The following is a 13,448-nucleotide window of genomic DNA, read 5'->3' on the forward strand; positions in this document are numbered from 1 at the left end:
TTCTTCTGCCTTAAGGGTTATTCTTGGCGCCCTCCTTTAACCCTTGTTTATTTGCTTGCGTTGTTATGAACTATGACTATATTTTATTATATGTATGGATCCTGAACCAGCCCCATGGACGCTTTGCTGCCGGACACCGCTCCGAGGCCCTCTTGTGGACTAGGGGGGGGGACATATTACTCTGCCTCCCGGCCCACGGCCCGTCTCCAAACGACCGCCAGCAGCGCCACCTCCATGAGGACTAGAACTGTGTGTCTGAAGCCCTTCTCGCCGCCTGCCGACCCTGCTCTGCGGATTGACGCAGACAGCAAGGGGGGGTGGAAGTGTGTTTTGGAACACATGGACTAAGTTTGCTTGCTCCTGTATATATGCAACCCAGTCCAGCAGCTGTACTGCGGACTGAGCCGTCTGTGATCTTTGTAACTCTATTGTTTTATGAATTCCTTTGCATTGCTTTCATGAATTGTGCTCCCATGAATTTAGCCCCGAACTAGTCCCTCCATCTATTTACCGCAAGTGCGCCCATGATCTTCCCATGAACTGGGACCCTTTTATCACCCCCTATTAACTTTATCCCTATGAATTTGATTTTAACCTTAGGAATTGCCTTTTTAACCTGACTCCCTCCGCCGAGGTAATTCTAGCCTATTTATCCTTTTATGAATTTGGTTTTAACCGGGACCCCTCCTGAACGGTCTCTTTCAAAGGTTATTTTATTTCTGATTTTAAGTTCGATGAATTTGGTTTTAATCTGACTATATGAGTTGGTCTTTTAATTGCAGAGTTTATTTTTCTGTCCCCTATGAGCCCTTCCGCCGCTTACCCCTCATGAATTATTTCTTCGCACTTGCTTTTACTATGGCTGCTATCATCTATGAAATCGGTTTTAACTTCCTGAATTATCATTTTAAACCCTATGTATCTATGTATTTATGATTTTAACCATTTATGAATTAGCCTACCCTCAATGAATTATGCCATGCTTGCACATTTCACTTTACCCTGTATGAATTATCCCTGCTTTTAATCCTATGTATTTATGGTTTTACTTATCTATGAATTGATCCATGCATATTAATTGCCCCTGGTTTTTAGTACTTTTAACCCACCATGAATTCCGTATGAACTACCTTCATCCATGAATTAATCAATGTACACAAATATGAATTATTGCTATTTATATGCATGAATTGCTCATTGCTGCCTACTACTATGAATTGCTATTACTTATGAATTATTGCTATTTATTCTGACGATTGCACTCAGCACACCCCCTGGTGTGAACCCAGAGACCTGCAGCCCATTGGCTGATCTAAATTGCACTTATTTGGTTAGGTGGTTCTCCAAACTAAATTTTTGAGTGACGCCTCCCCCTCCTTCCCTTCCCACTCCTTCTTCGCTCGAAGCTCGACCACCGGACATTGCCGACCACCTCGCCTTTGAAGTCAAGTTCGGAGACCCGCGCGCCTGACGTCACGGGGTCTCCGAGGGGGGGAATTGTTGCCAAGTAGGCCCCCTCCCCTGCTTTAAAGCCTGCTATGAACTGTGTTAAAGTTTCCTGCGTTACTGTTTCACTGCTGCACAAAGACTGCTTTGCACGTGTGTGTTCTGATACACGTGTCAGTTTCCTGCCTGCGTGTCAATTGCCTTGCTGCTGCTATAGACTGTGTAGTTACTGACTCCATGTTTGGATAACTGCACAAAGGACTCTCTTTCTGGGCAGCCCTGCCCTGACCTGTATCTGGACTTCCAAGTGTGTGTTTGGACTGTGTCACAAGTGTGCCCCGTGCCTGCATTGCCATCTGCCACGGACCGTGCCTGTTCCCTGCTTTGGACTGTGTTTTGTGTGCTGTTCCCCCTGCCTCCATGGAAGCCTGCCTCATATGGGCCCAAGCCGCTGCTAGCAGCCGGGCGCCTGCCGGGGAAACCTCCAGCGAGCCTGGCTAGGCGCTCCCTGGTCAGTTCCCGCCTGGAGCCTCCCGCGAGCCGGTCGCCGAGCTTGCCCTCGCTACCGGGCAGCCTGCTATCCAGCCCCAGCCATGCCCAGCCGGCATCCATGTTCTCAGGCACCCAGAAGACCCAGAGGAAGAAGACTGCTTTGAGAAGCCATTTCGGTGAAGCGGGCACACCACGTCCGCAGCGAGAGCCCCTCGCCCCGCTCTGCATATCTTAGGAGCCGCCCCGGAGAAGAGCTAAGTGCTGACCATCCCAAGCACTTAGAGAATGCATCTCAAAGAAACCTCCGCATTCCAGAAGCTGATGACATCAGGACAAGCCCTGTCCGCTGGAACATCCTTTCAGCCCACCTGGATTTCCCCCTCCCTCTTTTGTCCCCTCTTCCTGAGGTGTCACTTATCACAATCTGATTACTAAAGTGGCCCATCCAAGCCATTCAGTAGCCCATTAGAACCTTTGTTTTAATCTGTGAGAACCACCAAGTACAGCACCAGCCCCAGGGTACATTTTGGGGTATTTAAGCTGGTCTCCCAGACCACTCGGTGCTCAGGCCATTCCCTATCCAGACCTCCTTGCTGTCCGTCTGTGGTCCCAGTGCTGGCATTGGGCCACCCTCGCTGCTGTGTCTCTGCTTCGCTCCAGGATAAGTGAGTATTCCCCCTATCATCGTTGGAAACCAGCTAATGCGAACGTCTCTGTATTTCCTACTCTGTATTTCCTAGATCTTGTGTGTTCCTTGTATGATTGTGCAAGTTAGGCTTACGCCACACTAAATACACGTGTTTGGAACTTATTTGTTGTCTGCCTCTTTTTCACTAGAGTGTCTGGGATCGGGACCTCCGTAAACATAGGTTATGATCCGCGCTTAATATTAGGTTACAGACTGCTATAGCTAATTCCCCATTATAATAAAGAGCAGTTCTGGTAACATACTATCCATGATAATTTCTTATTATTTCTTTCATTTTGTATTTTGTTATGTGAACAGGGGATCTCATTTGAACACTAAATCAAGTGACTCTGAGTCTGAAGCTAGCATGCTACTGCCAAGAATAGTAAATTCCATCCACTTACGTCTAACTTTTGAAGATACTATAAAGATACTATTATTTTAACATAAACAATTGCCCTTGGATGAAAGAGATTAAAGGGATCCAAAAACTCAGGTCCTCGATTCAATTTTTTAAAACCTCAACTTTATCATCTCATGAAGAGATTCAATAGGTCAGCTGGTTGCACATCATATACCACAGTTCAAAAATCTGTACTGGCTGTGTATAGATTCCGTAATAAAATTCAAGATGCATTTATATGTTCTCCCTTTGACCCAGAATAATAATTATATTCTGGAGGAATGCCAAGGAATAGTTGATGGGCTACATGTCACCATCCCATTGTTGACAGTTGAGCCAAAAGCGCTGAATAACCATTGCATCACCAAAAAAGAGATCATTTGTACTGGAAAGGCCTACATTTATATGTAATACAGTCTTTGAACTACAGAGCACAAATATTATCCCTAAACATCTTCCTTAGTTGTGTGTGTATTATCTGCCATCAAGTCACTTCCGACCCATGGCAACCCTATGAATGAAAGACTTCCAAAACATCCTATAATTAACAGACTTCTTCCTTAGTTACTCAATGCCTTTCCAATAAAAAATGCTTATCCCTCAATTCTATGCCTTGATATGGTCAAGTAAATAATTTCAAAGGATCTAGATACAGCCACAAGAGTTCATACAAAAAATTTTTCAAGGCAGGATCAGCTTCATACATATCTGTTTTTAAAATTCTCCTACAGTTGATTGAATTCTCATCTGTATCTTCCCTCATTTCCATTTTAACTCAAAGAGAAGAAAGAATACAATTTCCATTACTAACAGCTGCTCAAGTATAGCTCTTTCATTCTGTGAAAGTCCATGCTTGCTCCTCTGGCAGTAAACTATAAGTGCTAGTATAGACATCTATAAGTATCAATGGTTTTAGGAATTATGACAGACTTTAAAGATCAAGTCCAATCAGCAACCCAGAGCCAATGTCTGACTCAATACCAAGGCAGCCAATAATATGATAAAAACGGTCTGATGAAGATATACTAGAAATGGAGTTTGGCTGGCAATCTGTGTTAACTCTTTTTGATTAATTATATACTTATACTGTTTATTTTTCTGCATATTGTTACACATTTGTTATTGGTGCATTGAATATTGTTTATAGATGTATGCACGTTTGTTCATATTCCTGTAGCGTTTTCAATTTGTAGTTTAAAATACAACTCTATTTTTGATACACCTCCTTGTACCAGTGTACACTTCCAGGCCCAAGTGAAGTGTAGGAGCATTTCCACAGCCAGAGCGATGATGTCACTCCTGGAAGTGAAATAATCACACCCCACCAGGAGCACTCCCACTGTGGGCTTGCCAGGAAGGTATTTTGCCCATTTCCCACACCTTTCCTCCTGCTGGCCAGGTGAGTGGTCGCGGAGGGTGGAGGCTGGGAGCAGGGATCCCACACCCCAACCAGGGGACTGATAGATCTATTTGTTACTGTGAGTTAAAATGCAGGCCTCTAATGTAAGAAGGGGGGAACTGGATGGGTTAGTGAAGCATGCTGTGATTCAACGGCAGCTGTACCCTAGGGGGGTGAGTGAACTGCAGTTTTTAATCAGAGTGCCAAGGATAAGTATTCATTCCAGCTAAGTTAGGCAAACTGTGTGGAAACTTGGGTTCCTCTGTGTGTATCTGAGAGAGATAGGTTTGCCAGCTCCAGGCTGAGAAATTCCTGGAGAGTTTGGGGGTGGAGCTTGGGAAGGAGGAGGTTTGGGGAGGGGAAAGACCCCAGTGGTATATAATGCCATAGGGCCCCACCTTCCAAAGCAGCCACTTTCTCCATGGGAACTGATCTCTGTGGCCTGGAAAATAGTTGCAATTATGGGAGATCTCCAGTCACCACCTGGAAGTTGGCAACCCGAGAAAGAGTATTCTATCTAGGCCAGGCAAGCTGTGTGGAAAAGCCTGAGTGAATCTATTTATGTGGATGAAAGGAGCATTTATTTAGTGAAGATCTGTGTGGAAAATTAGTCTTTAGTCTTTGTGACTGGGTCTGTGAATATACCTTTAATATACCCTTTTCGAAACCACCAAGCTTATGAAGCTATTCTGAAGCCAATATGCTGATCAATACTCTGCAGCCATCATACTTACTTCTTTATAAATAAATTAATTCTATTTTTGGTTAAGCAAAAGAGGATCCCTTTTTATCTCACAGCCACCCCGTGTGCTGATGGTTCTGTCATACTACCATACAAGTTAAACAGATAAGGTGAAAGCCTTTAGTAGCAGCAAAAACCTTTTGGGAAGCAGCAATATATAGGTCACTCAATAAGGGCAAAATGCTACAGATGGTGTTAGCAGAGGGATTCAAACCCCCAAGGAAAAGTGTTCTTGAGGTAAAAGCACTGCCAGCGCCAGGGTTTCTGGCGCCTGCGGCCAACCCGACACGTGCGCGTGCAGTGCACACGCGCACCACGGACTGCGTGATGACATCATCACGCGATGACATCATCACGCGGTGCAAGCCAGGAGCATTGGCCGGTGGATGGGTGGGGTGGCGGGCGCAGGCTGCTCTGCGCTCCACACGCTACCCCAGCAGCGGCTCGCGGCTGCTGCGCCCGGCTGGGGGCGTGTGGTGGCGGCGGCGGCACGGGGCTGGCTGGCTGCAGCAGCTGCAGCCCAGCCACGCCAGCTCCACAGCGCGCGTCTCTGCCCCCGACACCCCCTCTGGCGCTCCTCCGGTGCCCTCGCGCCCTGAGGCCACCGCCTACCTGGCCTCAATGGGCGTGCCGGCCCTGAGTAAAAGGCCTGGGTAAAGTAGAGAACACCTGAAACTTGGGAGGGGGAAGTATTGGTTGTGACCAGAGTCCTCCTGAGGTAAAAGTCTAAGGTAACATAAGGAGGAGATGTAATAAATGTACAGGCAGTTTAAACAAAAACCTTACAAGAATGTACTGGGAAAGATACTTTTCTTCCTACTACGGCTACCGATTCTGGATTGGGAAATACCTGGGGTGTACAGCCTGGGGAGGGATCTCAGCAGAGTGTAATGCCATAAAGTCCACCCTCCAAAGCAGCCATTTTCTCCAAGGGGACTGATCTCTGTTACCTAGAGATCAGTTGTAATTCCGGGAGATTGCTAGCCGCCACCTGGATGTTGAGAAACCATACTGCCTATATTGCTGAGATTGCTGCTGCTCTTTTTGAGAATGTTTGGGTTGTATGTAGATCGAGGAGTATGTGTTGGCTATGAGCCAAGTAAGGAGTTCTTCATTTTGGTATAAATAAAAAGGAATGGGAAGGAGAACATTTGGTTGGGGGTTTGCTTTCACTATTTAAAAAGGAAAAGCTATGTTGGAATGGTTGTAAGAGGATGGAATAAGCCAAGTATAAGGAAATGTTAAAGTAAATTGCTTTGTGCCTAAAAGATTGAGCAGGTTAAACAATGGAATGAATGAATGAATTAATCAACCTATTTGAGAACCAACAATGATCGCATTGTTCAAGCTTTTTGCTAGTAGCTACCTAAAAAACCACGGAGGAGGGAGATTTTAAAAGGCAGATGGAGGAGCAGTAGATCTCCATAACTAAAGGTTTACAATGAATTATGCTGGCGGAAACGTTGCAGTTATTACTGTATTTTCTCAAATGAAAATAAAAGAATCTGTTTAAACTTGCCATCACCTGTGGAGACAGTGAAAGGAATGCAATAAAGATAAAGAATGGTTCTCTCTCTCTATATGTACAGAAACTGATACTAAATGATACTATATACATTTAGTAAATAAAATAAATACTAGTTAGTGCCCTACAGTTCACTAATAACAAGAAACACTTGCTGCCTGTGCTATATGTTTCATAATTATAATTGTTTTAAAATTTCAAGGAGCTCAGAGTGCAGATGCCCATTTCCCCCTTCAAAACTATCATGTAAGGTCAAAAGAATGACTGGACCAAGATGGCATTCGAATTCAGATGTCCTAGCCCAAGACTTTAATGATTGCCATGCTGGCTGGATATTATGCTGTGAGGCACTTTTGGGTAGTCTACACAAAGGGAAAAATGCATTTGAAGCACACATTGTAGATTACGTAGGTAAGCTCTTAGAAGAAAAGTAACAGCTAGGAAAGGCCTCTGTGGGATATGACTGAGAACACACTGTTCTTTAAATTAAATAAAAAGGAATGCATAATTGTTCCACTCGTTTGCATGGTTTCATGGTGGATGGCTAAGCAGCTGTTGTAGGGCCTTGTGGGTGTGATGGCACATGAAGCCAATGGAAGAGTGCCACATCTCCTCTCTTCTAGGCTCTATTTTGCTAGGTATTTGAAGAACCCTGCCAGGACAAACTTGAGAGAAAAAAGGCAGCATTTGGGGCTAGCTGAGCTTTTCCAGTGTGAGAGTGATGGATCTCTCTCCAACTCACTTAATGTGGTCCCATACTCTGTCTTTCCTTCAGATTCAACTTCCTTCATCTTAAAAATGACTATCTGGATCAAATAACTGTTCCAACTGCTTAACTGTCATCAAGTTTAAAACCCACTTAGAGCTGAAAGAAAACAGTTAAATTTGTAGATTCCCATATCAAATTTCTAGTATCAAACCCTTTGATTTGGGACTTTTCTGGCCAAGTAAGTATGAAAAATCTAATTGCAATGAAAGTCCTAACTCTTCAACTTTCTGTGCCTACATCTTTGAAATACTGGTTTCTTAGAAAATCACTAGTTGATCAGCAAGTGGGCATATAGAACATAAACCACATTTGTTTTCTCCTGTTTATATAGTATTACTTCTGTATGGAAAGACTGATCTAGTATCAGCAGTGCACCTTGATGGTAAAAAGAGGGGCAGCTTGAAAATATATTTTAAAAATCTAGGATTTCCTTACTTAACCATGTGCGTATGTATGCGCACACATGTGAATTTTAAGTACATGTATGTTATTGATGAAAACAAATTATGCTTGTATAGTGCGGGTGATGATGACATGTTTCTGAAACACAATGAGAATCCTTTATTTAAAAAGAAAGCACAAACCTATAATATGGTCAGTTTAAAAAAACTGCCCGTGTAGTTGAAGGCAAGATTGCAACATTTATTTTTAAGCAACAATTAAAATGCAAAAGATGATGAACAGGTTATGTAGTACAACTGGAGCACCGTACAATGGTTCAAAAAGAAATGTATTCTTCATTAACCTTTGTACACAACATGATAGGCTGTCTGACACAACCAAGGCAGGCATTAAAACAGTTCTTTAATTACAGGGAAAGCTAGGGCTGTTTAAGAAAAGGATGAGGAAACTAAAAAGGAGGCTGACCCGACAAACACAGCCATCAACGTGAATTTTAAGGGCTGAGTCTTTAAAGCCCCATGTTCCCAGCTCCTCAGGTAAATTTTCTGCTCCCAGTGAAAAACGCCAACATTTGCAACATTTTAGGAGGGTGAGATTTTGAACCAGGGGAACACAGAGTCCAATAACAGCATTCTCCTCTTCAAAAACTCCCCTTCTCATTTCGATAACAATTTGCCCTCCAGTCTCACACTCGCCCCATCATTTCCCTGCAGACCAATAAATCCTTCTCCCCTCCATCCAGGTTAGCTCCCACCCCGCTCCCGCTCCTTTCCCAACAGCAGCCGCTACATAAAATGTGTATTGCTATGGCAACCCCTTATCTTCCCTGCTCGCCTCACAAGGACCTACTCCCAAAACACACACCCTGCAAAAGGTGCAACGATCAACCATCTCTTCGCGGTAAGCGATGAGGGGCACCTGCTGGTGCCCGGATGCGAGGGAGGTGGATTGGAGAGGTGCGTGGTGGTCTGTTCCCGGGCTGGGACCCGGATGCTCTCCCCATGAGGAAGCGCAAAGCCGCGGCGCTCCCGCTCCTCGCGCACTGGGGATTGCCAGCCAGCTGCTTACTGCCTCCCCCGCGCTTCGTCCCCGCGTCCAACGCGCAACGCGCTACGAGCCAAGACCCCTTACCTGGCAGCTTCAGCGCCCGTGACAGCACCGTAGCCATGCTGGCGATTAAAGGTGCGCATGCGCACAACTGTGCAGCATTCCTGGGAAACGTAGTTCTGCAAAGAACCCTGATTATAGCGCTTGTTCAGCGCACCTTGCGCAGAAAGAGGAATTGCGCTGCAGGAGCGGAGAGCGGGTCGCTGAGCACTTAGAAAAGGCAACGACTGTCTGTTTCTGGAATAGCTTTCCAATAAGCCGGAGATATATTTTTTCTCAAGGGGCTGCAAAGCATGGTCCAAGTGCTAAACCCCGGCATCCCCTCTTCAATGTGACAGAGCTGGCTCTGGAGCGCGCCCTGTGTTGTAGTGTCCTTTGCATTCTTGCCTGGGATTTGGGTTGCCAACAGGTTGGGGCAGGGGTGTCTTGCCCTTTTAATAGAGGCTTAACGTGTGGAACAGGCAGCTGAAGCTTTTCCTGACATGTAGGAAAATAACATCAGCTGGTCAATAGCATCCCTTTAAGCCTCCATTAAAGCTATTAGGACATTTTTTCCTCCAGGCAGCTGGCAACTCAGCCCAATTCCATTCTAAAAATCTGCAATGCATTCCTTTCAAAGGGATCTCTTTCCCTAGGAAATAACAACAACAACAAGAACATTTGATGTTTGTTTGTGTGTTTAAAGTCCACTTTTCTCACTGAAACTCAAGGCAGATTACATAGTATGAGGTTAGTAGAATCATGATGGTGGTTGTGGATTTTCCGGGCTGTATTGCCCTGGTCTTGGCATTGTAGTTCCTGACGTTTCGCCAGCAGCTGTGACTGGCATCTTCAGAGGAGTAGCGCCAAAAGACAGAGATCTCTCAGTATCACAGTGTGGAAAAGATGTTGGCAGGTCATTTATATCTACTCAGGAGGGGTGGGGTTGAGCTGAGTCATCCTGTAAGAGTTTCCCAGGGTGTGGAATGCTAATGGCGGGAGGCTTCACTGTATCCTGAGGAGGTTCTTTTGCATATGGATTGGTACTTGATGTACTAATCTTCTCTGCAGGGCTATTGTCGGGTATAGAGTGTTTTGTTAGCCTGGTGTTTTTCAGAACTGGAAACCATGCTCTGTTCATTCTTAAGGTTTCTTCTTTCCTGTTGAAGTTTTGCTTACGCTTGTGAATTTCAATAGCTTCCCTGTGCAGTCTGACAAAGTAGTGGGAAGTGTTGTCCAGTATTTTGGTGTTCTGGAATAAGATACTGTGCCCAGTTTGAGTTAGGCTATGTTCAGCCACTGCTGATTTTTCAGGTTGTCCAAGCCTGCAGTGTCTTTCATGTTCTTTTATTCTTGTCTGGATGCTACACTTTGTGGTCCCGGTGTTAGTAGAATCAGTATCAAGGACATTTCCATAAACAATGACATAGGGTAAACAAATACAAGTTTACAAAGACATAGCATTAGCAAGGATCCAATACAGAGTTAAAGAAATGCTGAAACAGAACATAATCAGTTCTAGGACTGACATTAGACAACATGAAGCACCATTTTGACTTGTTGTTAACTGTTAACACAAAGCCAATGGGACTTCAGTCTTTAGTGAATTAACTGTTAATCTGCCTTGATGCAGTGACAGAAGAATCATGCCCTAAAGACATAAACCCTAACCGTTTTCCCCCTGATCCCTTGTCAAATGAAAGGATGAAAGATAATGTCTGTGGAAAGACATGAAGAGTCTATCCAAATTATTGTTTCATTGCACAGTAAATTGGCTGTTAGAGGGATCCAAATGTTTTCTCCCCACCCAGTAGAGGCAAGTAGTACACCAAACTCAGAAAATGCTCCCTCTGGAAGTTCTCACAGCTTGGAGAAGTGGTAGGTATGGTGGAACAATATTTCCCATCATTCCAGTTGTTGCTGGGGCATACCTAGGGGGGCCAACAGTCCCGAAGAAAAATGTCCTGTTCCTTTAATAGAGATTTAATGTGTAGAAATGGGCAGCAAAAACTTGTCACAGGATAACATCACATTGTAAATAATAACATCCCATTCACTTTGTATTAAAGGCACAGGACCTTTTTCTCCAGGCCGTTCTCTTCTCGCAGTTCACCCTTTTCTTCTTTCTCCTCCTTCTGCAACATTAATCCATCTCTGTTTAATTAGCATATGAAAACATAATGTCCTCTAGCAGGCATATGAAGGGGCACACAAGATAATCATTTCTACAATTTGCTATTAGATTGCATCTATCGTTCTCTGCATTTTGATGTTGTATGTTCCATTTGAGTTTATATCCCCTTTCATGTATCACTAGTCATGTTCTATTAAAGTGCACAAATATTCCTGGTCTGGATTCATGCCATCTCTTTAATAAAGAAAATAATACCTTTGAGGATGGGCAGAGTGCTTTTCTCTCCTCATTTACTACAGTCCTCACACATACATACTGTTGATCATATTGTATTTTTGGATCTCAGTGAGAAAATTGGACTATAAATCAACAACAACAACAACAACAGTAATAGAATAATATTTACTTATATGTGTTTTTTTTAAGGAGTGTCAGTTCAACAGGACTTATTTCTAAGTAAGCATGCACAAGATCAGGTTGTACATGGTTTTAAAATACTACCTTTAATTTTTCCCTCAAAGGATTAAAGAGGAATATCATTTGTTTGCTAGTAGAATCCTAGCAGAATATTTTAAATGTACATTTTAAAAACATTTTATGTGGGTTTTTTCATATATATATATATATATATATACTGTTTCACTGATGTCCATAGAATGACTACGTGGACAAATATATGGGATCAATATGCTTGTGAACTATAAACTTTTGGAAAGTTCTTGGGATATTTTCATCCTCTCAGAGGCTGTAAACTACAAAGGAATTATTATGACACCCCAAAGTTCTATAAAAGAATCCCTGTGGACCAATAGCTTTTAAAATATCATTAACATCTGGCTGCCTTCTTACAGATTAACCTTAAACAGTGACTTTAAGGGACTGAGAAGGATGTAACTCACCTTAGGACTGTACTGTTAGTTTTCCCGGGCTTTAAGAAGTGTATAGTATGTATGACTGAAAATAACATAGCTGAATGACAGTTTGCACCCTCTAAAGAAAGTATTTTTATTTAATACTAATACTTATCATTTGTGCAGAACACTTACAGTTTTCAAAGAACTTCACAGTGTTGTGAGTTAGTCAAGCTTGATCATCTCCCCAGACATTGTATTCCTCCAAGAATCACATCTTAAGCCTGGTTCTAGCCAGATTTTTAAGACTTCATGGTTCACCCAGCAATTTCATGCAGTGGGGTCCATTAAATCGTGTGGAGTGGCAATCCTACTTTCCAAAAATTGTAGATTCTCTTTTTAAAAGGGAAAAAGATGTCCAATGCTCAAAGGGTGCTCCTTCAGTTGGAAACAGAGTGGATCTTTAAGTTGAACACCATGACACCTAATGGGTTAAATCATGAAATGGATTTTTCCTCCTTTTTGTGAACTCCTTTGGAAACTTTTATGTTAGGCACTGGCCCCTTTAAGTCAGTCAGGCTTCTGAATTGCTTAATGTTAAGCATAAATAGAGGTCTGAACACACCTCTTCAGACTAAGGCGAAAGGAAAACTACAAGTAGTCCTTAAGTCTGAATCTTGCAACCCTTGTGAAATGCTGTAAATACTGTGTAAATGTGTGTGTAAATTGTAATTGTGTATAAATGCATAATCCGTGTAAATTACCCGTTTATTAAGTGTTTATGTTGAAATTAGTTTAGTCCAGTGGGCATGGAATCCATATATTTACTTTGTATGTGACTACATCTTTCAGGCAGTTTGAAAGGCCGTGAAGAAGCGGTGGTGGCGAAATGGGAAAAACCGAGGCTTGCAAACCTGTTGCCAATCTCCCACCAGGAGCTCCAGTTGGGGCAGCACGGCGGGATGATTATACTGCATGACAGAATATGGATTACATTTATAACTTTGGAAATGAGAAGAACAAAGTTGGGGAAAAAGGAACATGTGGATTCTCTGAGTGTACATTGTTTTGAACTTCCATGCCTGCTTTTCAAGAGGATTTGGTCTGCTTGGACATCACGTCCTCTGCTTTGTTACTTGTTTTACAGACCTTCCCCTCCATATCCTGTGTTCTTTGGAGGAAAGACAAATTACTCTTGCATCTAACTACTATCAAATCCTTGAAAAACAATAAATTCCCGGGCAGAGATGGATTCCCAAGTGACTTTTACAAAAAATACACAGATATCTTTATAGATCCACTAGCCAAGGTTTGCAATGATGTCTTATTCTCTGGCAGGGTTCCGTAATCATGGCTGCTTTCCAGAATAGTAGTCATACCAAAACCGGATAAGGACCTAACTAACACAAGTTTTTACAGACCAATTTCATTAATAAATCAAGATGCAAAAATATTTACAGCCACCATCACTAATAGGCTAAACTCATTCATCACACATTATGACCACCGAG

At 43.1% G+C, this 13,448-nt stretch overlaps 1 protein-coding gene across 2 annotated transcripts in view; it reads right to left on the reverse strand.

Moving 5' to 3' along the window:
- FAM234B (family with sequence similarity 234 member B) overlaps positions 1-9,035 on the reverse strand; it is a 45,298-nt gene extending 36,263 nt beyond the window's left edge. For both annotated transcript variants that reach the window (XM_054989272.1, XM_054989271.1), the window contains exon 1: positions 8,998-9,035. In XM_054989272.1, the coding sequence (XP_054845247.1) occupies positions 8,998-9,034 (37 nt within the window). In that variant the 5' untranslated portion in view covers position 9,035. The remainder of the gene's footprint in view (positions 1-8,997) is intronic.
- Positions 9,036-13,448: the final 4,413 nt, after the last annotated feature.

This window comes from Eublepharis macularius, chromosome 9, assembly GCF_028583425.1.
Source record: "Eublepharis macularius isolate TG4126 chromosome 9, MPM_Emac_v1.0, whole genome shotgun sequence".
Classification (NCBI taxonomy): domain Eukaryota; kingdom Metazoa; phylum Chordata; class Lepidosauria; order Squamata; family Eublepharidae; genus Eublepharis; species Eublepharis macularius.